The sequence below is a fragment of the Rhyacophila brunnea genome, unplaced genomic scaffold, assembly GCF_057557595.1.
Source record: "Rhyacophila brunnea isolate RB1 unplaced genomic scaffold, BYU_Rbru_1.0 scaffold_12, whole genome shotgun sequence".
Lineage (NCBI taxonomy): Eukaryota > Metazoa > Arthropoda > Insecta > Trichoptera > Rhyacophilidae > Rhyacophila > Rhyacophila brunnea.
This window is the reverse complement of record NW_028232774.1, coordinates 29,920,227-29,945,835: the sequence shown is the minus strand read 5'-3', so window position 1 is coordinate 29,945,835 and position 25,609 is coordinate 29,920,227. Positions and strand designations below refer to the sequence as shown.

The window sequence follows — 25,609 nt, the reverse complement described above, 5'->3', positions numbered from 1 at the left end:
TCGTTAGAAAATATAGCCAATAGAAAAAATCTTTTTCGAAAAAAGTAAGACACCCGGCGGGATCGAACCTGCGTCTCTTGGGTTTCGCGCCTTATGCATTACCACTATGCTACGACTGCCATGCTTAATTGCGTCAAACTTTAACTATTGGCCTTTTCAATACCTGCTCATAAGCGCTCTCTCTCTTCCTGCCAGGTGTCTTAGGTGTCTTACTTTTTTCGAAAAAGATTTTTTCTATTGGCTATATTTTCTCATTAGTGTTTTCAGAATTATGTATGTTCAATAATTAGAATGGTACATTCTTAAATCTTGTGAATTATTCGTTGAATAAAAGAAATAGTTAATTAACATGTTATATCGTATCATAATGGATATTATGAGAAATCAATCACAATAACTGCAAACAAAACTAATGAATACATAATAATAATCTTACATCCCTTAATATTGTTTTGAAAACTTGTTTTTATTTTTACCCCTTGCATTACGACAAACTGTCATGTGGGTGCAACGTTGGACAATGTTGAGAGACCCTGGTCTACAATGCCGGCGGGGTGAACTTGAACAGCGAGCGATGTTGGTAGTTGATACGCATGGCTTGACCGCGAGACACCCAGGTTTTGATAAAAACATAATTGTTATTATCATCACATCGAAATCGCAAGTGATCGTCGCGCGGTGCAGATTAGCGCGTCGTGTTGTCCGAAAAAATTAACAGCGCCGCGGCGCCCGTCAGGTTGAAAAGTGAAAAGTGTAAACAATTATTCCAATTCGGTGAATAATAGCTTCCAAGTTAATACTCAACAGTTATATTATTACTTATTAATTACACACATGTGAACTAGTTTTATTATTCTCATTCAATAAAATATAACAAGTAAAAATAGACGCGATAAAATTGGCATAATCGATCAGACAACAATTAGTAAAAATCACACCAAAACAACTGAACGCTCAATTAAAAAATATATAATATATAACATAACTATTCACAATTTTGTTTTCTATAAGTATCTACAATAATCAAACAATTTTGAAAGCTCGTTTGTAGACGGATTATTATATTTAATATATATATATATATTTAAAAAGGTTGACACATTATTTAAAAATTATATATACTATAATGTTATTATGTTGTATCTGAACGAAATGATATATGCATGTAAAGCTTTTCTCCAGAACAATTCAGCTAGTCTAAATAAACATTTACTTTTACAATTTACTTAACACTGAATTACAATACGCTTAAATCAATTTAAATCAAAACATCCTGAGTTACGATGGTACCTACACCTATCATAAATTATTCACAAGAAGGTCACTCGGGTCGGTAAAATAATTAAAGCACTCGCCTGAAAGCGACAGATGTGTGTTTGTCGATCAAAGTCGCGAGCTTTTTTAAAGCTTAAACTTTATTCTATTATTTCCCTTCAAATTCAATTACAGAAGCCGGACTTACGACTTACTTAATTATACTTACTTATACTTAATATTTCGCATTATTTCTCAAGAATTTTCGATTTCAACCCCTACCAGTAATGGACACTATTTATAAATTATCGTGAATTACATGAATCTCGTTAAATAAATGCTATAAATATTAGTGAAATCATGCTCTTCCCAGCCGAGCGTTTATACAAAGCTGTATTATTAGCCGGTAAAATGTGTAATAAACAGGTGATAAAAAAAAACATGATAATATCTTTAATCGGTTACGCAATATGCTTATATAAACGAACCAAGGTAAAAAAATGTGGTTTCACAAAGTCAAGGAAAATCCACTACCATTGACAATGACTCGTTGAGGTGCAACTAATCGATTTTAAAAGCTAAATCCAAGAGCATGGATAATGTGATCAACATAACGGAAATATAATATCTCCACTAAGTATCGAATAGAATTGAACTGTACACCCGACATAATATTTTCTATGAAAAACAACATTATGAAAATGGGAATTTTAACGCTTACAAAACAGTAAATATTATTACAAGAAAAGAAATATGCTCACTTTATGAACAAATTAAAATAATTTGTGATCACGTAACATCGTGCCACATTGTAGGTAACAATAAACTTATGAACAATGTTCGTATCTGGTCGTACATAATTACGTAATTATGTTTGCTAGTGGTATATCTATCAGAATTTACTCAAAATGTCCCAGCCGGGACGACAACGGTAGAAATCCCAGTAGAGCGACGAGATCCAAATGCAATAAAGTCATGACTTATGATATCACAAAACTATTGAATAAGATTGTGCGAAATAATTCCCGACTCCTTGTCGTGTTGTGTTTATTTAGTATTTTTATCGACCCACGACCAGTTTTATAATATTCGAAAATAGGGTTTATTCGTTTTTATAATATTAACACTTAAAACATATTATTATTCAATGTACCTATATATATATGAATTTCGCCGATCGCCTGAAAAGCTTCTATTGAGACACACGCTCATATAGAAAATACCAATCATAAAATAGACACGTTAGAATAACAAGTTAATTTCATCGCAAATTTGTAATGTAGATTTAGAGGGATATGTAAACGAACCAAACGCGTTAGCATAACATTACAACAATCATCTAAAGACTTGAAATCAAAATTACAATATACGTCCTTATTGTAATGTAGATAGAGTTCATTTTTCAAACATTAACCTATACATATTTATAAAATAATGATTATGTATGACCAGAACCAGATATTATAATATAATATGATAAAATATTATTTACAAGGATCCTTTTATTCTTCACGTGCATTTCTTATTAGTTTATTACCATAGTCACGGACTTACGTCAGATCATCAAATGTGTAGTCTACACTGTAGACAATAATGTTAAATTATAAATTATAAAATTTCATTAAAAAATTATAACATACGATTAACAACGTATAAGTACCTGTCGATATAATAAATGATACACCAAAACATGACTGTTTAAAAATGTCTGTTGACTTGAATTTATAAACCGGCTTTTATTATATCATTAAAATAAAAACAAGTCAACTTATCAATATAATATTATAGTATACATATATCGTACAAATCACAATCCCAGGAAAAAATGTATCAGCTGATAAATTATTTTAAACCGTGAATCAAAATAATTTATAACCAATCGATAACAAACTATAAATATTTGTATTAAGTTGAATATTATATTGACCACAATATTAAAAAAAAAAACAGTCATCAAGTTTACAATAGAAAAAAACGCTGAAATTGTAATTATCCCAGTGGTCATTAGATGCGATATAATACGAGTATCAGCCAGTCTGATCATGAATGAAAGTTTGTCGAGAGCTTTTCATTGATAAAACATACAGAGTCAAACGCCGCCGTATGTTTTGACTACCGTATATTATGTAGATTCGTTTACATTAATATTTTTAAGTTTTACAACTGACACTATTTTTTGATGGTTTTATACTTTTACTTAAATTTAAACATCCCCGATTTTTCCGATTGCATTAGACGCATTTTGAAAGAATTTGACATTTCTAGACATCGCAATTAAAAATCGCTTTTTCTATTCATCTCATGAAGCATGACATGCATATTATTAGAACTTGTTGATATATATTTTCAGATTATTCCACGGACAGTACACGTGAGCACAGTGTGTCTAATGTGCGGAAAGCTTAAAATTCCATTCAATTGCTGCATTTATATATATACTCCATGATACCTAAAGTCATTGTTTGACAAAAATTAACACTTCTGTGTTTTTATTATCACGCGACTTATCAACTTTAAAAAGTCTAATTCGAATTTACAGATAATGTAAGTATGACGTATGTAGGTACATAATATATCAAACAAATGCAAAAATATCACATGAGATATGGAATTAGTGCACATTGAACACATTTGTATATTTATTAATAATAAGTATAGACAATTAATTGTCGAAAATTAGTGAAAAAAGCATGTCAAACAGACATTAAAGCGAGAGTCCGTTCCAAAGGAAAAACCATAGTGCTATCTCAAATACAATACACTAATCATGCACCCTAGTCAAATGCTATGTAATGTAGATCAGATGGGCGTCCACAGAGCTGGGCAGAATTTTATTTTTACAAGAAATGGACGATAGCCACATGCTCAACCTATTAGGTCCAAACACACGTTAAAAAATAACATGTGAATTTTCCAATCCAGGATTCGAACCCGGGACCCACGACATTATAAGCCTGACGCGTAACCGCTCAGTCATCGTGGGCGCTCATGCGCTATTGTGCATCGTCAGTATTAAATTTATTTCATGATTAATTATATTAAAATCCAGCTGGCTCTGTTAGTCAATTTAATTATACCATTACATCACGTGACCTTAATCTTCAAACTCTCGGACGATCGGATGTTTGAATATATTTACACATAAATGATGTGAAGACAAGAAGTCAATTGGAACTTAAGAACAATAGCTGAAGTTATAATGTTTGTATGTGCGCATGAGTGTTATTTAAAGCAGTGATTCTCCAATTGGGGGACTCTTTCACGGAACCGTGAAATATTTGTTTGGTCTTCTCTTAATTAACGTTTTAAACATTAATTTTAAAAAGATATGTCTGTGTTCTATTAGTTTGTCTATCAGTTTTAATAATAATAATAATGTACCGAATACCTATAATAATTAGTATTGTATATAAAGTAAGCTGATAAAACGGCAACGGGCAATGCATAAGCATGTACTGTCTTTTCTACTTTCTTGTTATACCGGTTGTTATTTTGTAATTAAGTCATTTTTATAATTTTGTATTAATTATGTATTATGGCGCATTGGTCAATCGCTGTAATGCCGTAATGGCCGTTATACTCTTTTTAAATAAATAAATACATAGCAGCAAAGAAGTAAGGACCGCGAATATATTGGAAGTAGCTAGGGGACTCCTTCATCCAGCAGTGGTTCAACCCCAGCTGAAGTTCATGAAGTTAAAGTACATTTCTACTAAATGGCACTAAAATATTTAACAGTGAAAAGTGGTTCTTGATTGAAAAGTGATGCGCACCTCTGCTGTAAATGTAGCTATTTCAACGTCTTAGCAATCATTTTAGAGATCAAAAAACCTTAAACTCGACATTGAAATGTATTGTTTGATTGATCGGTTAATTCGACGACAGGGTAACTCATGATACATACAACAATACATAATAATATATTACTTATTCTCGACATGATGCATGACAAATGGTTTATGTAAACAGCATCGTTACCCAGCGTTAGTATATAGCAGTGATTCCTAACCTGGTCCGCGAGACGACCTCTGCGAGAATTCGCAAAACAATTTTGGTATTAAGCGCCGGCTAGACGCTCATGCGTTACGACAAGCTTACCTGCGCAAACCGGTTTGTATCGGGAAGCCCGTGTTTATGGACGGGAAAACTGAAGCTCACGCGAACCGAAAAGCGATGTAAAAGTCAATACCGAGTAGGCAAGTCGCTGCCGTCTAGCCGGGGAGTGAAAAAAAAGATATAATATTACATTTTTTTTAACAATGAAGTAATTTAAAGTTTAAGGTAAAAATCGAGGAATGCAATTGTCAGTAATGATGGCCACCGCCTATTACGCACTGTTCATATTATTTATATCTGTCAACGCGTTTAAAATGTGCATGATAACGTTATAGTTACAGCACAGACATGATTTATCACCATAATATTATTATTTTCAAGTGTGTTTATGACGTCCCCAATAGCTTGGGACAAAAGGTATCTTAAAATAACTTCCCCATCAAAAATACGCTATAGGCTAAAAATCTTGTAAAATTTGTAAGAGATGGCTTTTTTGTATAATTCAATAAATGGTTGCTAAGCACCACTTTGCGTATATCACTGCCAGCTGCTTTGCATGACTTTCATAATGTGTCGGTGAAGTAGGAGTTTCTTGAGTTTCTAGAAAATGACGCAAGGGGGTTCCGCAAAACAAATAAAGGTTGGAAATCACCGGTATATAGTAAAAATCTGGACTCTACAATCTAGGTGTCATATATAAAAAACGCAGTATTCAGTCATTATCTTCGTTCGCTATTCGTTTATTTTGCGATGAAATGAGGTAAGAATTGTTAAGGTAGGTAACAGAAAATCAAATAATGACAAATGCATTTTAAAAGAACATTTTTTGAAAACAATACGTTTTTGACGGCAATAACAATCTCGGCTCCAGAAATTATCAAAATATATACACACATGTGGAAAAACATACCTTATATGCCAATTTAATTTTCTTTTTATTTAGCATGTACTTACCCAAAGTTTTTTTAATTTTAAAAATAGTATACGTAAATTAAAAACAAATCGATCATAAATCAGTAATTCCACCGAATTGTCAAATAGAAACATTGGTTTATACAATAACGTTAAATATAGAGGGGGCATGTGATGCCCTCAGGTAAATCGATCACGTTTATGATGATAGAATAATAATGTGCCCACATTACCTGTAGGGGCAATTCTTTGTAGTCAATGAGAAGATTGCAGAAACAATTTTCTATCTTACCTGTAACGACAAAAATAAAAACATTTTAATTTAAGTAAACATGTCGCTGCCAGATAAATATAATACATGTCATATATTTTTGAAGATATTCCAATGCGACTTTAACCCCAAAAATAAATTAGTTCTGTTGGTATTCTTGTGAGATTTCCATATAATATTTGATATTTTTTTACAAATACATAAACACAGTTAAGATTAGCGATTAACTTTGTATTGCTGTTTTCCTGGCAGTTTATTGGTCACATATCACACGGAGGATTAAAAAACTCACCATATTATAAATATAATAACAATTTGAAATAAAAACCATTCTGCAAAAGACTAATTATAATTAGTATTTCTTACAGTATTAATCTACAAATTAATACATAATTCAACATGTCAAAATGCCAGGAAATCACCGGCGGAGTATGAAAGATTAAACACGTCATTTTTTCTGCATACAAAAAGTAAACATACACAAGAAACAGATTAAGTAAATTCATATAATAATAATTAGACATTCTTGCATAATTCAGCACTTTTGGCTAAGACCCTGCTGGCATTACTATATATGTGCCAAATAAGAACAGAATAAATACGAACGTGCGCTTAAAATAAATATTATATTATACTGATTGAACAGATTCGCTTTATAACTATAATATGTAATCAATTTGGTTTATACAGCAAAAGAATGGTTTCGAAATAATCATTTTTTTCCTGGGCGCTACGATAATTAAAATTATATTATTATTTATTAACTTACATTGATTACAACTCTCAATACTTTATATGAAAAATGATTTAAATGATAATTAACGAAAATCGATATTTAAATTAATCAATTTCATAGTGTGTACTTGAATCAAATATAACCAACAACACATCGGTTGTACTTAGATACCTATGCATTCTCCAGTCCTCCAGAACAGATTGTAAAATCCCATATACGAGTATTAACACGGAAAACAGGTTCAAGAAAACCTTGAGTGTCAAGAGGACGCTAACATGTAATCAAAATAAAATGACTAAAATAATCTTCCGATTTACATGCACGCGTTAAACAGAAGGTTGGCAATTTGACTGCAGCATTCTTTTGAATTTATTCAAGTTAATATGCATCAAATTGACGCTAAGTGCAGTGATAATTTATTGAAACATCAAAATTACTGCAGACACGAACGGTGTTCCACAATTATTATTAGTTTTTGTACATATTGTGCATCATTTATGACTTTTATTTAAAACGTAAATAAATAGAAAATACGTCATTATTAAAAGCTTATCTTCGAGATCTGTACACAGTTTTACAAAGTTCTATGAGCTCATTGATTTGGTCAATCCAGACTAGGGAATCCAATCCCGAGCCAAAATTCTGATCCCGGGATTTCGGGATTACAATTTTATAATCCCGGTATCCCGGGACTGGTCCCGGGATTGGCATTTTTTGTATAGTTAATATAATTTTTTTTATATTTACAAATAACAATGATAAAATCGGTCAAAAATAAATCTAGTATAATTTATACTATTTAAGACATTTTTATTGTTAATATTGTGTACGTTCAATCTTGAAAATACATAAGTTTAATGGAGTATATAATATTGTAATATAAATAATAATGTGAATTTAATATGAGATTGCTGTTTCTGATAGTAAAGATTTAATTAATGGGTTAGCGAGATTTAAAATAGTAGAGCAAATCGTGGTGTATGGCCTTTCCGCTTCATAAATCTAATCAGTCAGCCAAATATGAAACTGCCGTAAAAGTATGAGATCATGGTGGAATTACTTTGTTAAAAGTGCGAAGCATTGTTTTTTCCAATCTTTCTCATTTTTATTAATTTATGTGAAAAAATAAAATGACTCGGCAACTTACATATGGGTATAAATCAAACTTCATTCAAACTCAGTTTATTTCTAATTTAGTTATTTGTTATTAAAAGTATTATTCTGTTATTTTTTCGTTTTTATTTTATTTTCCATAAAAATTGATAAAAAAATCAATCCCGAAAACTTCGGGATTATGTTTACCAATCCCGAGATTCATAGGTATCGAAAATAGCTCGGGATCCCGTGATTGGAATCCCTAATCCAGACTATTGAAAAACTGATAATTTCCATTTAATGGTTAGATGAATATAATTTAGCATTACAGATTTTCTCAAGAGTATAAGGGGTAGGTGTATTTATAATATTATTGTGTCGAATAAAAATTATTGGCACGCCAACTGTTGTAACCTTGACACAAATTACAAATATTAGAAGTAGCTAATTCTCGACGGAATTTGAAACCAGAGTATTCAAAATCTCTGTGTTCGAAACCCATCGGTCCAAGATGTTTACTAAAAATATTCTTGTACGTTTAAAAAGTATGTAGGTAAGCTTCCTCAATAGTGGATTGAAAGATATACGTCATGTGGTTTAGAGTTTAAGGTGGAGTGCAGTGGCGAAGGGTGGAGGTAGGCTGTTAAGATCCGGCATAAATAGTGCACACTTAAACTATGCCAGTCATACGTATTTGTTTTTATTGAACCAATACAATTTATAGGTGGTGTTGATTAGATTTTAAATCAATTAAACCCTGCCTAACCAAACCATAGAGGTCATAATGGCTTGAATTATGCAGGGTTTAATTAAATTTTAAATATTAACAGACAATATCTACAGTCTACACGTTGTAGTGTTATTTCAATGAAAACAAATACGTTTGACTGACAAAGTTTAATGTGCTCTATTTATGCCGGATCTTAACAGCTTACCTCCCCCTTCGCCACTGGTGGAGTGTAATAATTAGTACCTAATGACTGGTGATATAAAAGACGAGAATTGTTTCCTCATTTATATGGATTAAATACAACAAACTGGGTAAGTATACTATCTTACGATAAACTGGTATAAATGGTGAATTCACTTAAAATTTATATACCGCCTGTACACGTTCAAGTTCTCGCGGTGCTGTCATCAGGTATGCAGATACGGTTTTTTTTCAGATACAACTTACACTGAACCAAGGAAATAGGTAGAGAAAAATTAATACATGAAAAAACTAAATTACTTAATGACAGATCGATAATAATTATAATATAATCTAATGTATCCATGTGTTTTCAAGGCTACTGTTTTGCGTAGGTGTAATAATACTCGTATTATGCACTGATAGTAAAATAAAGTAATGCTCCAGTACTGCAAATATCACGCCAATGACATTCGCAAAAAAACACGTATTGTTGACAGCTTCTGTTAATTTAAAATAGCCAAAAGAACGTTTTACTATTTACATGTGTTTTTAAATTTAAAAGGATATTTAATTTTTGAATTAATCAAACATTTCCTTTCATCTAGCCGTAAGTTTTGGCGTTAGCGTTTACCACTTAAATTATACGTATGTAGGTACATTGAGTAGTTTTCAAAATCCATTAACACATAATATAAAAGCTATATGCTGAGTTATTTAATAAAAAAACCACGTGCGATAAATAAATATGTAGGTACATAGTTGTAATCAATGTAAATTATTAATACAATTTGAAGTGGAAACTGAAAAAGCATATGTACCAAGATTTTTTTTAAATATATATACTTATAAATTAAATGCGCCTTGATTTAGTCTATTATAAACAAAATAAGTATCATTCTTGTTTGAAAATTAATTAAACAAACATGATAAACACAAAAATAAATACTACTAAGTACCCACCTAAAAATACTTAATATACTTATTATAATAATTTATTTTAATAGCAAAAAACGATTTTTTTTATGAGATTATAAAATAATATAAGCCGGTTCCCGCCAATCATGATAATGTCTATGCGGAAAATCGAATAAAAATAAAAATAAGTAAAAATATTAACATAAATTATTAATAATCAAATTCCTAAGTCATGACTCATGATGAAGCACTTGGCTGGTTAAAGACGATTGTAATCAATGGTGCTCAACTTGAGCAGGTCTACAACTACGTCTATCTATCTAGGACAGTGGTTCTTAACCGGTGCAGCGCGGAGCACTGGTGCACCGCTAGCTTGTTGCAAGTGCACCGCGAAAAAATGATAAAAGCAGAAAAATCTGCGAAATAGTGAAAACCGAAAAAGTCCTTCGCGAAATTATGAAAATGTACCAAAAAGAAGAAGAATTGGTCACCTTAAAAGAAAGTACTCAAAAATTTAATTTTCTGAAATAACTATGGAGAATTTTGGATTTCTGTCCAGCTATCTACACGAGGGCACTGAAAATCTTGTAACAGTTTTCAACATCATAATATTTGTGTGAGCTCGGTTTCTCAACAATAACTAATATAAAAACAAAACGAGAAAGACTTACGAATTTAGACGAAGAATAATAATTGAGGGTAGCTATATCAAATATTCGACCTAATATTTTTGAAATCTGCAAAATCCGACAAGCTCAGGGACATTCATTGATTTTCACATGAAATAAATTGCACGTTGAAAGGTTATTTTAGTTACAGTTTTTCCATATAATATGTATATATCTTTTATTTACTAATGTTTTTCTTTGACTGTTATATTTCAATCTGTTTAATTTGTAATTAAAAGTTATATCGGCACATTTTTCGTTTTTTTCTGACCGTTTAATTTTGGTGCACCGCAATTTTTTCTTATGATCAAAAGTGCACCGTGACTTCGAAAAGGTTAAGAACCACTGATCTAGGAGGACAACAAGTGTCTATAGATTGTTGGCGTGGAGTGCATTAGTAGGTCCGAACATTATTTTCACGAGCGAAATTAAATTGTGCTTAAAGCGCAGGATGTTAAATAAAATGTGAAATTTGGTCTCTTTAGTAATGGAGACATTAAGAGCCGTTTCACACGGGGCACCTTTGGACAGCCACCGGTGTGTCGAGATGCCGCATATACATATAGGTTGTTCAATAAAATACTGAAGATGATATAAATTTAAATTTAAGTATGTACTATAAATACTGCTGGCCTAGGACTTGTTTCAGTTAACTACCACAGCCCACATACCTTCAACAGACACCCTTCGACACTGATAGACACTAATATACTACTAAAAAATATACGCCAACATTCCCACTAAGAATAGTAGTTACCTAAGATTACGCTATTGTGAATATTACTATATTTTTCTTAATAAAAAGGTTATGTATTATGTTTTAATGATTTAATCAAAAACAATAAATAAATAAGCAGACATTGCAGAAAGCAACTAGCATGGCGTTCGAAAAAATAGTTACTACAATTTTGATTGTGATAGTGGTGATATGCGATGGACGTTTGCAGATTCCAGAAGAAGTTTATATGAATATGGTAAGAATATTGTGAAAAATGAGTGGGTACCTATACGTCTTCCTACTCCTTCCTCCCTCCCTTTTTATACTACAACAGGCCACAAGGCTCAATAATAGTAGTGACATGAAACAATAGTGTAGTAATTGAAGTGAAACAATCACAAACACACATGCTTTGAGAAAATCACAAGTATTGTGACCTCACCACGCTGCCGCGAGTGTTCGAAATAATGGCTGCATCCACGACAAATGATATCTTTACTCCATCCACGTTCGAATCGCCGCGAATGATTAACCGGGAGAGAAGTGGGCGCGAATATTTTCCGCAGCCTCTGTAGGGCGCGAAAATTATATTCGTACACGTCTTACCATCAATTATTAGTATATAGAAATTGTATAAATTACGCTGTGGATATATTTAAGTAACTTTTAAGATTGCACACAATTTGTTTTATAAAGATTTCGCCTCGAATTGATTGACACCTAGGGTGGAAAATATGTGGAAATATCAACGTATTAATAAATATGCAAATCCATTACCATTTTATAATGTGAAGCAAATAGTTAGGTACATATTCGCAATACTGAACTTACACAATGACATCTCATATTTTCTTGTACGCATGCGCGAGAGAATTTGCGCAACTAATTTAGGATGACTAATAGGCGGCTCTTCCCGCGATAGATTACCGTGGTATACATTCGTATAATATCGTATTCGATAAGTGATAACACTGATAACAACCCGCTAAGGACAACGCAAAACATTTAACTCGCTGAGGGTGAAATAAAGCTGCAGGAATCGAATCCGGAGCCGCCGAATGAGAAGCCAATATATTATATTGCTTGGCTGGAGCATACTAACACAACGAGACGACCCGAGGAATCCCTGTCATGCGTCAGTTTTTCAGACACATGTCCCCATCCCGTAGCCACTTCGTAGACAACATGTGAATAGCATCTTCACCTTAGATGTAACGAAAGTTTTACACGGTTCGCTCTCTTGTCTCCGCACTTTTTACCATACCAGCGCATCCCAGTATCGGCCGAAGTCGTCTATTTTCGATGCTCAGCCTACTGTTACCCTGAATCTTCGTAGGTTATAAGAAGCACCATCAGAGTGCATAAATTGGTTCTGACCGAATACAACTGGTAATCCCAACCATTGCACGAGTTCAATTCTACTTCATAGCCATTCCAGTAACGAGTTATCTTTTCGAAGTGTCGTCTCGCTAGGTACCCGAATTTCTCGACACCCTCAATGTTTATATAGTCAATAGAAGGCAGTCTGAATCGTGTAATAGCATCCCAGTTAAGGAGGGGCTGAAGAGCTCGACATTCAAATATAATTTAGTATAAAAAGGACCTCGGCGTCGTAAGTACGTTAATTTAAATCGATCTTTTCGCAAAAATCACTAATCATCGGAGATTTTATTTCAAGAAACTATTATTATTATTGATTTTGTCTGCCGCTGAACATTATTATTATTTTATAAACACCTGCAAGATGTACGCCGATCAGAAAACAGGGCTGTCAAAATAATATTATGAATTAATATTTTTAAAATGTTAATTTCATGATAGTTTTTAATCAAACCTGTGCAAGTACGTACTGATAACTTGGGTGGATTTTGTAGCAAACATACTATTGATATATATACGGCTATATTATTATTATAACCCAATTCAAATTGAGCATAGGTTGATACTCAAATACTATTATAGTATGTTTATGATTTCAAGAAAATAAGACGATGGTATAATTAATCCATATCAATTATTTGAAAACATTAAATGTGTATATACTTATCTAAATGACGAATGACATTCATGAGTGAGCACGGCTGAAAGCTTGGAAATGTGTTTTTTTCTATTTCAAAATCTTTTAATTGTGTATTATTTTATTACAGATTCAAGGCCAACTTCATATAACTAATAAAAAATACTATTTGTTTCTACGAATAAAAAAAGACAGGAAGGAAGATGTGTACAAATCACGGCAATTAGAAAGGCCGGCAAATATGGCCGACAATGCGTGATACACAAACATAAAATACACAAAATTACAAACACATTCGAAGTTTGCCGCACACGTACAGACCACGTGATATTTGTTTACGCAAAATCGTCGCTTTTCAAAATGGCGAATTTGATTGCCAGATTTTACCGCGATGAATCAGTATGTTCCTTCTTGTCTTTTTTTATTCGTAGGTTTGTTTACTATGTACACCGAGAAATTTCCATTTATAAAATCGGAAACGATTTTTACAGAAGAGTTTTGGAATATAATGCAACCAAAATTGGAAAAAATTCTATCATGGATGTTGATATCCTGAATTAGTTAACCCCAGGTCCATACCACTACGTGAACCACAGTGGATATTAAGCCATTTCCACACTCGCAACAAGTTGCTGGCAACCTCATTAAATTTTACGATACTTACCATAATTGCTTAAGAAATTTTACGATAATCATCGTAATTATCGTAAAATCTAACGAGGTTGCCAGCAACTTAACTTGTTGCCAGTGTGGACCCGGCATTAGATGCACAAAACTTAAATAATATATATTATAAATAAAAAAATTAAAATTATAAATATTTATGATTTATGTCTTCGACAGCCCTGATGAAATATGAGTCGGATCGAGTCATAGAGCAAATTTATTGACACAAACAACTTTGACACGACCTTTTTATATTAACTAGTAGACCAGATATTATGGACCACATGTTAAAAAATCATATTTTCAATTCAAGGCCAATTCTGTAGAGCATCCCCTTAAGGTTGATTAACTTCGTGATGCATTTTGCAGGTACATGGGAAGCGAAGGTAAATGTGATTCCACAAAGATAACGTAAATATCAACTACGCATTGTCCCATATGTCCCACAACGAATATCGCTAAATAATTTAATAGATAATTAATTACACGGGTTATATTATTTTATACTGGCAATAAAATAAACCTTGGTGGATGGCAAAACAGAGATAGCATTAATTTCCGGCCATGTTCGCCTTGAACGAGACCAATCACCTGAGTAAGGTACTCACATTTAAAGCAATGCATTCTTTATGTACGAGCAGGTGATAAACTCAACGAGATTACATTTTGCCATTATCATTGCCATCATTCATGAACAGGCTGTATTTTTATTATTGAATGAATAGAAGATTCACAATCAACAGCCCAACAGGAACATCTAACACACAGTATTCAATTTTATCAGCTTAAAAAACGTACATTTCTTTATTCGTCTATCCACCGTGTGCCTTTAACTACAGAGTTAAAAATCAGGTGTTCTTAATATAATATGGGTCGACGAAAATTTTCAATAATATTAAAAAAATTACAAAAATATTTAGAAGATTTTTTTGAAGCAAGCGCTAAAAATGCCTCTCCGTTTTGATTCTGGACGGAAAAATAATAAAATGAAAAGAAGGAATTTGAGCTTGGTCTCGTGTACCCGTCCAACATGTATACGTGACAGAGAAATACAGATGAAAACCACAATACATTGGGAATGTCCTGAAATGTAAGAGGAAAGCGAAGAGCTGCTAAATTCGGTCCAAGCTCATTCGACAGACTTCACTTAGATTGTTCGGCAGTCTATATTAGCTTTTTTTTATTATATGCTATTATTTATTTTTTGTCTGTTTTCCGTGCTCCTCCCTCTATCATGGGTACACCTAGTTCAGAGTCTTTTTAAACTCAGCCTGACCACACTTGAGTGCGGGGCGACCTCTTGGGTAACTGCTCCTGAGACATTTCCAATCTTTAAAAAAATGCTGATCACACGAAGGCTACCGTGGATTAAGACCGGATGTGGTGCGGTAGGGTAAAGCTTGGAGAAGCCACTATTTTTTTTTCTTATTCTTATGTCTTTATTTATCCACAGTACTACATGCAATCCATACTCCATGCTGGTCAAATATTCCATCTCCTAGTGGCATTTTAATTTATTTTGTATGTAATATGCAAGACCAAGCCGTGAATAAGTTTTACAACCATCCATTTTTACAGCCCGAGTTGGTATCCAGGGTCGGAGACGGCGCATTTACATCAGTGGAGCTCGTGGTCCGCACGCTGGACGGGCACATGCTAGGAACACATAGGATCCTCCCTCGGAACAGGATAAAATCGAAGTTTCCGCCAGTGCTACTTCTCCACGGAATCGTTGGATCTTCGGAAGACTATTTGAGGATGGGGCAGAACAACAGCCTAGGTAACAATGTTAAGAAACACACATACTATATTTTACATATTAATACCAAATCTACTCTACCCTATAATTAATGCCCAAATTCCCAATCAGAAACCTAAAAATAATTAGAATACAAATCGAAATTTATCCCGACGTTCTGCAAGCACACGACCTATATCATATAGCAAGTACCTACATAAGTTTCACATTCCTTGCATTTAAAAAAATACATCCTCGACCTTGGAGTCGCCAGAACGGCGGGAATTTCTGCCGAAGTCGTCGGAAAGTCAAGTACCGGTTTGTTCCTACTTACTCTAACGACTCGCTGTGACAGTGTGGAATTATTAAATTCGATGTTATCATTTTTTTATAATTAATTATTATTAGTATCATTTACTTGGGATTTTCCTTGCAGCAATACTGCTAGCTGAGGCCGGGTATGATGTGTGGCTGGGAAATATCAGAGGAAATTCTTATTCGCACCATCTCAAACTATCTAAAAGAGATCCTGGATATTGGAACTTCAGGTAAAAATACTAAAGCATTTACACATAGATACCTCGACCATTTTTTATTTTGATTTTCATAAACGATCAATGATCCCGACGATCCCACACTCATTAATCTCTAGTAGGTAGTTTCTTGTGATTAAAAAAATTCTGTTATATGCAGGAAACTTATAAATAATGTAAACTGAAATACCTAACGGGTAAGGAGAAGCAGGTAATCGATCTCGAGTAAGGAAGAATACGGGATAAATTTTAACGCGTGTCAAGAATACGTCATACGTCGAATACTGACAACTGCTCTCGGTTTATTGTATTGGTGTATAGCCTATTGGAATTATATTTATTATCTGTTCTATGGTTAGATGCCTTATAATTTCTCCTGTGTCCTAAGTGTTCTCCAGCGATTATATAATATTGTCAATAATTCCTGATCACTAGCTTCGACGAGCACGGCAAATTCGACGTGACAGCTACGATGGACCAGGTCCTCTTGGAGACGGGAGCCCCGCGCATTCACGTCGTCTGCTACTCCATGGGCTGCACCAGCTTACTGGTCGCCTGTAATGTCAGACCTGACCTCCGATCTAAGGTCATCGCCGCCGTGACTATGGCCCCAGCCATGGGCATTTCGGGAAGGCTGAAACCTTTGGCTCAAGTGGTTTTCAAGTTTCGTGTACCGGTGAGGAATAACTATAACATTTCGTATGTGGATCTATTTTTGTTGCACTAGTCTAGGGCGCGAATAGGTGGCGTACGATTTCAGGTCTGATGATGAATATTTCTCGTGATACATATCTTCACTTAACATAAATATTTTAATTCGAAAAAAAACACCTTAATATGAACGAAATATGTAATCGAAAATCTTCATTTACTGCGAATGCATACGGCATTACTTTTGTAATCTATGCATTTCATCGATCATATTTTTTTGTTACGAAACTAGGAGGTAGGTACATACTGTCATATTATGTGGTCGTGCTACAAGTTTTGGGGCACGGTCTCTGGCCTATGCTATTTAATATAATGAGTTGACCGATTCACCTGCACGTATCGATGTAGTCTCGCTAGCCGTAAACCTCGGGACACAGAAGCCTCCTACGACCATCCTCAAACAATCCAGTAAAGGCACCGGAAATTTAAAGAATACTGTAGCATCGCTATCTGACCCATATTAAGAAACATTTCGAAACGGCAGATGATAAATTATTATTAATGTGATAACTCTTTGTTTCAGAGACTTCTGCGTGATGCAGGCCTGGAACAAGTCAATCTCGGGCTGAATGTTCAGACCTTGCTGTCGTCCACTGCGTGCGCGATTCAAAATTCTGCTCAAAATCTCTGCATCAAAATCGCAAATTTGTTCATAGGGTCAGACGATCCACAGGTTGATTGGGTAAATATTCAACAAATGATACCAATAGTCAAAAACAAAAACATGTACAAATTGAGGGGGGGGCTTGTTCAATTCGAAAATGATAAAATATAAATACTACTATACCGGTAAATCTGACAACTGTCTATACAATATTATGTACATACTCTGTTAATGATAAATATATTTTTGTTCTTTTTTTAAGGAAAAAACCAAAGTCATCTATTCGCGATTACAGCCTACCAGTTTGAGGACCATCACCCACTACGGCCAATACTTACTATCATGTATGAATAATAAATAATACTAGCGTATGTATACCTGCTACTAATATGAGAACCATGTATAGGTTCGGAGAAGAATTGAATTAAACACTACTAATTTTAAAATAGTCTATAACACTGCTATTATAGTAACGGTAATTTGGTGGTATAATCGAAGGGTCACTAAGGCCTGTGGGCTAAATCCAACCAACCAGCTTGTACACCCCGGAAAGATTTTCTTTTCAAACATTCTCAAGATGAAATAATCTTAAAGTATAATCAGCTAAAATGTGTCATAGCTAGAGATTGTGATTTCTTAACCTTCTCATTCCTCGGGGCAACGTCTAGCTTCAAAGTTTTCATAAAAATGCTGGATAAATAAATTTACTATGTACCTATGACATACATTTAAAATGAAGTCTATTTTTTGTCTATGCTACTTAAAAAAAGCTCACGACCGATCGTGAGTAGGAACTTCTGTTTCGCTAGGGGCATTCATACTATATCTTGCGATAAAAATATGATTTTCTATGTTAACATTTTGTTTTCAGGAAATCCAGCATTTTTCTTGCAAAAATGGTTTATTTTTATCCTGTCTGACATATTTTTGACGACGAGACTCTGCGTCACTGTTCGATAACTTTTATTAATTCATAAAATTCCGTTGCGGTTCAAGGTCGAAAGCTTTTTTTTTTTATTTTACTTTTTCTTGCCAAAAAATATTTCACCATCGAATTTTAAAAATTCCGTTCCGGTTCAAAATCGAGAGTTTATTTTTATCTTTCGATCAAATATTTTTTACTGTCGAAATAGCCTTTCTTGCCCAATAAAAGCCCAATTTGGCAAGTGATTTTTTTATTCTGCTGGAAAATTTCCAATTCAGATCCAAATCTCTATCCGTTTTAAATTCGCTATGTTATTTGATAATTTCTCAAAAAATAAGAAATCTCGATATTTCGGAAAATGTATTTTTCATTCACCGTTTCTGATAATTTCTCGCAAATTCTCGAAGACAACCCCTAGTCACAACTTGGTAAAAAATCTGTGTTGTGTTGACAAAATCAATTTTAATGATAGGGATTAGGCGCAGTGGCGAAGGGTGACTTTTTGAAAGAGGTAGGCTGTGGGAGTAACCATGCTTGTCAGATATATTTGCGGGAAATAAGAAGATAACCCAATATTACTACTGATGAATAGGTACGCTAAAACGAAGAAATTTCAAAAGCTTAATTGATATGTTATGTGATTTGTTATGTGTTTATGTGATTGAATCCCATAGAAACTATTTTTTAAATTATCTTCTTATTAATTATTTTGAATAAATGTGCTCTCGCGACGTAAGCGCTAACGAAACAGCTTGTACATTTGTATGCGGGACGCCAGACATTTTGAAATAATGAGAAAAAAACTTCATATTGAAAAACCCGTCGATTCACGCGAAAATAATCCTATACAATATGTGAAGCGAAACGCAATGTGTTCTATTTGTTTTTAACTTTCGAGAGATGCCATAGATGGTGCTTATTGAAATATGGGAAAAGACCGTAAAATTATGACAATTATACGATAGATGTCTTTGGGCATATTGAATATATTATTATTTGTGATTATATAAATACGTCAACATGAAAATAAAAATTATTTTTCTTAAGAAGGTAGGCTTTAAATAATCGCCTAGTATGGAGTCTTCGCCACTGGATTAGGGAGTACCAAATATTTGACTACAAATTTTGTGAAAAAGTCATTTTTCAAGCGCAAAAAAGCTGCACACTTCGGCCATATATCCGCAATGAGACGTATGATTTAATCAAACTCAAAAATCAGGAGAAAGTAAAGGACAGCAGAAGCGTGGATAGAAAGAGATTTTCTTAGCTACGTAACCTGAGTAAATGGCTCAATGTCCACTGGATTTGTTACGACTGGCCCTGGGTAGGTATACTGCAACTTGGTCGAAAACTTTTGATATAAAACAGCACCAAAAGAAGAATAATTATAATTAAACTACGTCATGTTCTCCAATGAATTGATGAAACCTTTTTTCTTGTTAATTATATCCTCGAGTCTGCCTCTTATCCCGCAGAGCCTAAAACATTTACTCTTTGGCCTTTTACAAAAACCTTTTGGCGATCCTTGGTATATTCCATTGAAAAACAGATAGAAGATAGCAGATATTATACAATGTGTATGTAAATTTATGATAAACAAAAATGTGATAAGTAACAAAGACATTTCAATTTCATAACTGACGCTAAATTTGCTATGACAGATTTATTCGAAATTTCAAATATGCATCACGAATTATGTTTGCTCTGTAATATATTTTGTCACATTTTGTTTTAGCGAAACTGACGAAATATGACTGGGGCAAGGAGGGAAACATGGAGAAATACGGTCACCCAACTCCAGAAGCTTATAACCATTCCGCTCTAAGCTTTCCAACACACATCATCTACGGAGCCAATGACATGCTCGTGTCTCCTGACGTAAGAAAGTTTCCCAAATATTCGGATATCAATGGGCTTTAAATACAAGTGATTCGGATGAATGGTTGTTTTATTTAGTAAATCTTCACAAATCACCGTGGAAATATAGCATTTTCACATCGCAACATCGCGATTTGTTCACGGCCGCCTGCCACGATGCTAAAACGACGGAAAAAAAATATTGCCACACTTCCTTGTCCCGAAACGAAGCTGCACGGGACTTATACAGCAACCATGCACCTTGGTGCTTAAAGAGTTAAGAAAATAAAAAAGATTCTTGATTTGCTTGCTATGCCGTCATTTATCTTTAGTGACATGAAGTGTCCTCTGTACCCGTGTACTGAAACTCTGCCGAAACAGAGGAGTCAGGAATTGAACATGATGAATCTAAATTATCTAAATTGGTCTTAAATCTTTTCAGGAGGTGATCAAATTCGCCATGAGTCTGAAGAAGACGAACCCAAAAGTGACAATTAGACGAGTCGAATATGCCCAATTCAACCACTTGGACTTTGTTTTCGCGAAGGACGTTAACCATCTGCTCAACAAAGATGTCCTGGACGTGATCAACCAATATGCCAATACCGAGAACTCTTACATAAATAACAGATTAGAAAGTAACTATTGACACCCGAAAGCCGCAAAATGAAGAAACTAACACGAAGAAGATATTCCGTCCTTTATAATAAGAGGCTATGGAGAATTTTTTCACAATACCGCATACTTATATATTTATGGATGAAAAAAGGATTATCGCATTTTATTCCTAATATTAGATTACATTTCATGTTATATAATGATTATGTTCATCTTATTCTTCTTATCGTGCCATCCGCACCACCATCGGGGCGATCTTTGCTTTATCATCTCGGTCAACAATTCGGTGGAGCTGCATTCATACCAATAAATGAGGTTTTTCAGCCATGCATGCAGTGTTGTCCTCTGTTACGTTTACAGTTGATCTTTCTTTAGATGATATACCAGGTCATATTGTACTTGTGACCTCTCATAATGTGCACGAGGTATTGTAGTTTTCTGGTTTTGATACTATGCAGAACTTCTGAGTCCTTTCCCATTCGATTGAGAACGTCAACATTTGTCACCCGGTCAGTCCAAGAAATTTTGAGGCTGCGTCTATACAGCCACATCTTGAAAGCCTCAACTCTCCGTGACATCTTCTGGTTCAGCATCCACACCATTGAAAAGGATTGAGAGAACATAACAGCGAGCCATACGCAGTCTCAGACCTAGGTTAAGATTTCGATTGCTAAAGAGGCGTATCATTTTGTCTCAATTCTAGTTTTTATTTCCTGAGACGTCCCATTTTTCATTGACCCATGTTCGTAAATATTTTATAATGGGGTCACACGTTCAATCGGTTCGCTGTTGTGTTGGAGTCTAGTTTCACTATTTTTGATACAGACAATAATTTTGTTATTTTAGATTCATTTTTAAACCATATGAATTGCTGACCTCACCCTTTCTAGCATTTTGATGTAAACGTAAACCCTTTTAAACTATCAGCCAGTTATATTTTCATAGCGACGTCTAATTTAAATGCGTTGGCATGGATTATATCCCTTCAAGCACTAAAATTTTCAATATTTTATGGTTTAGGAAACCAGGAAACAAGGAGTTTATCAAACCTCATTTACGGAACATTCAATTTGAAACATCTCATAAACATACCAATTGAAAAAAAATATTCATATCGAACTGGATTCGATCGGACTAAGTTGAATATAGATTCGAAGCTCGCTCGATACCAATAATTTTTCCAATAGGCATAGTTTTGAGGCGTTTCAAAGTATTGCAACATTCTTAAATCAAATGTATTATTCAAAAAAATAGTTTAATTAAAAAATCATTTACAGAATGTTGAAAACAGTATTATTTACAATCGCTACTAATAAATCAATTCAGTCAACCTGGTTGCAGGTTTGCTTGGATCTCTTTTATTCCTCAGTTTGTCAATTGTTTACATTGTAAGCTCCTAACGTTGCTATGAACAATCAAGCACCTACCAATGTATCTAATACATCCTAATGATGTGTCCGTGATGATAAATATGGTGTGGTAACATTCGTAGGTATATTATTATTTAATTAAATTAAGGCTTAGGTTTTCAAAATTGTGAAAATGTAACATAATGATACCATTGCAAATTTATATAAGTAGTAAAATGGTTTTTTTTTACACAGGGGTAATTATTAAGAAATAATTATTATTTTAAAATCATTTATTACCACCGATAGTTTCGATATTATTCCATCTAGAATCGCAGGCAACGCCATCTATGAGAACCTGGTATATACTTAAATAGGTAATGACTCACTAATGTTAATGAAAATATTATGTAATTACAAGCGTATCAATAATTTGTATGAAATCAATGGCTAATGAAGGCATTATAGTTTCATTGCACTGTACAATAATTGTTTTATCGCATTGTATATAAAAAAGTCAGTTTTATATATTATAAGATATGTTGTTTTAATTAATTAAAAAATAAATTATTAATACCTATAATCTCGGTATTGACCAAAATGCAGCGTGAGGAATTTTATTAAATCTAATCTGCGTTGGTTTGTAATAATTGTCATAAATTACAGATAATTATAAAGTACCTATACGATCATATATATGAAAATTTAAGTTACTAATTAAAATACTTAATTTATATACAATGCCTACATAAATACAGCTACAATCATGTCTATTAAAATCCAGCAACGACTCGGGTCCAATCTCGACTAGTCTAATTAATTAGGTTGCAATGAAATAATTTTAAAGTACCTATCGTTCGCCGGAAAGACTTTGATCACTGGTGTACCTAACAAACCCGCGTTGTTTTATCCGTGTATACATAATATTATAATATAATAGCAATAAATAGTTAATATTGTCGTTGTGCCTTCAAAGTCAGCTTTTTTAACCATGTCCGATCCTAAGAAGTTCATAATATGACCTACCGCAGAGTGGAAATTGTATTAACAGATTATTTTACAAGAATGGATGTTAGCCACTTGCTCAACATATAAGGCCCATACACTGGGTATAAACACGCAATGAAACACCGAAAATACATTGACAGCCGGCCATAACATACGTACTATATTTTTGAACCGAATTTAATAATAATTCTACTCACCATTACTAAAAAACCAGCTATGAGCAAAAAGTTAACTTTTCAGGAGATTTATTTGAATAAAAACGGCCATATTACCTTTTCCGCCTTTCAATGGGCTGTATGCAAACAAAAAATAACATTTTTAAGACATAATAATAGACCATCGAAAAAATATTCATCGAATACAATATTCTGAGATTGTTCTGACAAAATATGTCCATGTTTTAGAACGTGTTCATTAAAATCATGGTGGTTTTTTGCATCTCCTGTAAAGTATTGAAAATAACACATAGCCTGTTTAGAAGGCGCGCAATAACGATATATTTTTCAATGTTCATAAAATAACAGTAATACAGTGTATAAGTCTTATTGAAGCATTAAAACTAAAAAGTAATTGCAGAAAATGAAAGGGGAATAATGCGAGATACCCTAGGCCTAAATGTACTGCAGTACATTTTAATATTTTTTTAAATATAAACACATTACTCTTATTGAACTCATGTTATAGTCGTAAACAGACGGTAATACATTTCGGTTACAAAATTGCAATGGGCTGGTGATATTTAGAATGCCGGACACGACAACAAAAGTCCTGATCAGGTGGGTACACATTTTTAACTGTTGAAAATGTCCCTCTGAGGCGGACGAAACCGGTCCTAATCTCTTGATTAAAAGTGGAATAAGTACTACGAAAAAATTGCGTTTTATTAAATAAAAACAACAATACATTTATATCCTCATTATCATCATATTGAACCAGAATCAATCCACTACTCGATGAAGCCGTCTCAGAACTAATTCCATTCCTCTTTCATATATACATTGCTGCATTTATCAAATATTTTTTAAATAATAATACACATTTCATCGATATCATAATTAAACCGGATCAATACACTGCTGGATGAAGGCCTCTCTAAGCTGATTCCAATATTTTTTTCTTCTATGAATTAAACTGAACCGCATTTGTGAAATTGCGTATTACATGAAATCATTTTTTTTCCATATTCATGAAAAATGCAAGCCCGTTGCCTTATTCATGAATTAGGCAAATTATCTGCCGAGTGCGTGAATTCGGCAGGGTATGGGATTCTTAAACTGTCAACATGACAGTAGAAAAAGTAAATTTAATACGGATGGTTTTATTAGTTATAATTGGAAATAATATAGTATTATTATTATTAGGTTAGGTTAGGTTATGTAATTCTGAATTCAATTAAATGTCCATTTTAAGGTTAGCTAATAACTGTCAACAAACTATCAAATTTAATCATACTATCACAAACAAACAATCGACCATTGCCTGATACCCAAGCACGAATCAAATCGCGAAAATACCTTTTAATAAAATTCTCCCATTATCATATTATAGTTCTAGATTTTTTTGGGCACAGTAATTGGAAATAAACGTCTTTGTATTTATGATTGGTATATTTTTATAATATAATCAATGACATTTGACATTTGTTTAGTTTGATTAATTGCAAAAAACACCTCCGGAGCGCCACTATCTATATTGACCAATGCATGAGCATATTGGCTACAAATTTCTTAATGTGGTACTAAAAAATAACCGTAGGTTTGCTACTTTTTGAAAAAAATATGAAGGTGGTAGATGACTTAGTGCAATTTCGGTGACAAATTAAAGTACAAAAACAGAAAACACAGTATATGGTGACTATGATATACCTATATTTTTTTTCATACAATTTTGCAATATTTACAATGGTTTCACAAACATATTTTATCAAAAGTGTAAAAATCAGAAAAAAAACATATTTGTCCCTATTAGTAATATTTTTTAATACTTGTTTGTTCAAAAGAAAAGTTTCGTAAAATGAAATCCTTTTTTCTCTCGTGAGATCCAAT

At 33.4% G+C, this 25,609-nt stretch overlaps 2 protein-coding genes across 8 annotated transcripts in view; one reads left to right on the top strand and one right to left on the bottom strand.

Annotated features, from left to right (window-relative positions):
• Positions 1-25,609, bottom strand: part of crm (cramped chromatin regulator) — a 208,583-nt gene that overhangs the window by 140,088 nt on the left and 42,886 nt on the right. The gene's annotated exons all lie outside the window — the stretch shown is intronic.
• LOC147078042 (lipase 1-like) lies at positions 580-22,490 on the top strand. Of its 6 annotated transcripts, none has more exons than XM_085961148.1 (9): positions 580-774; positions 11,678-11,794; positions 15,800-16,001; positions 16,396-16,507; positions 16,928-17,168; positions 17,727-17,885; positions 18,070-18,151; positions 20,468-20,610; positions 21,032-22,490. In XM_085961148.1, exons 2-9 carry the CDS (start codon positions 11,699-11,701, stop codon positions 21,236-21,238), a joined length of 1,242 nt encoding a protein of 413 aa, XP_085817274.1. In that variant the 5' UTR covers positions 580-774; positions 11,678-11,698; the 3' UTR covers positions 21,239-22,490. The 6 variants fall into 6 exon arrangements, with proteins under 6 accessions (XP_085817274.1, XP_085817273.1, XP_085817277.1 ...); XM_085961147.1 differs by having other exon boundaries at positions 583-792; XM_085961151.1 differs by having other exon boundaries at positions 655-736.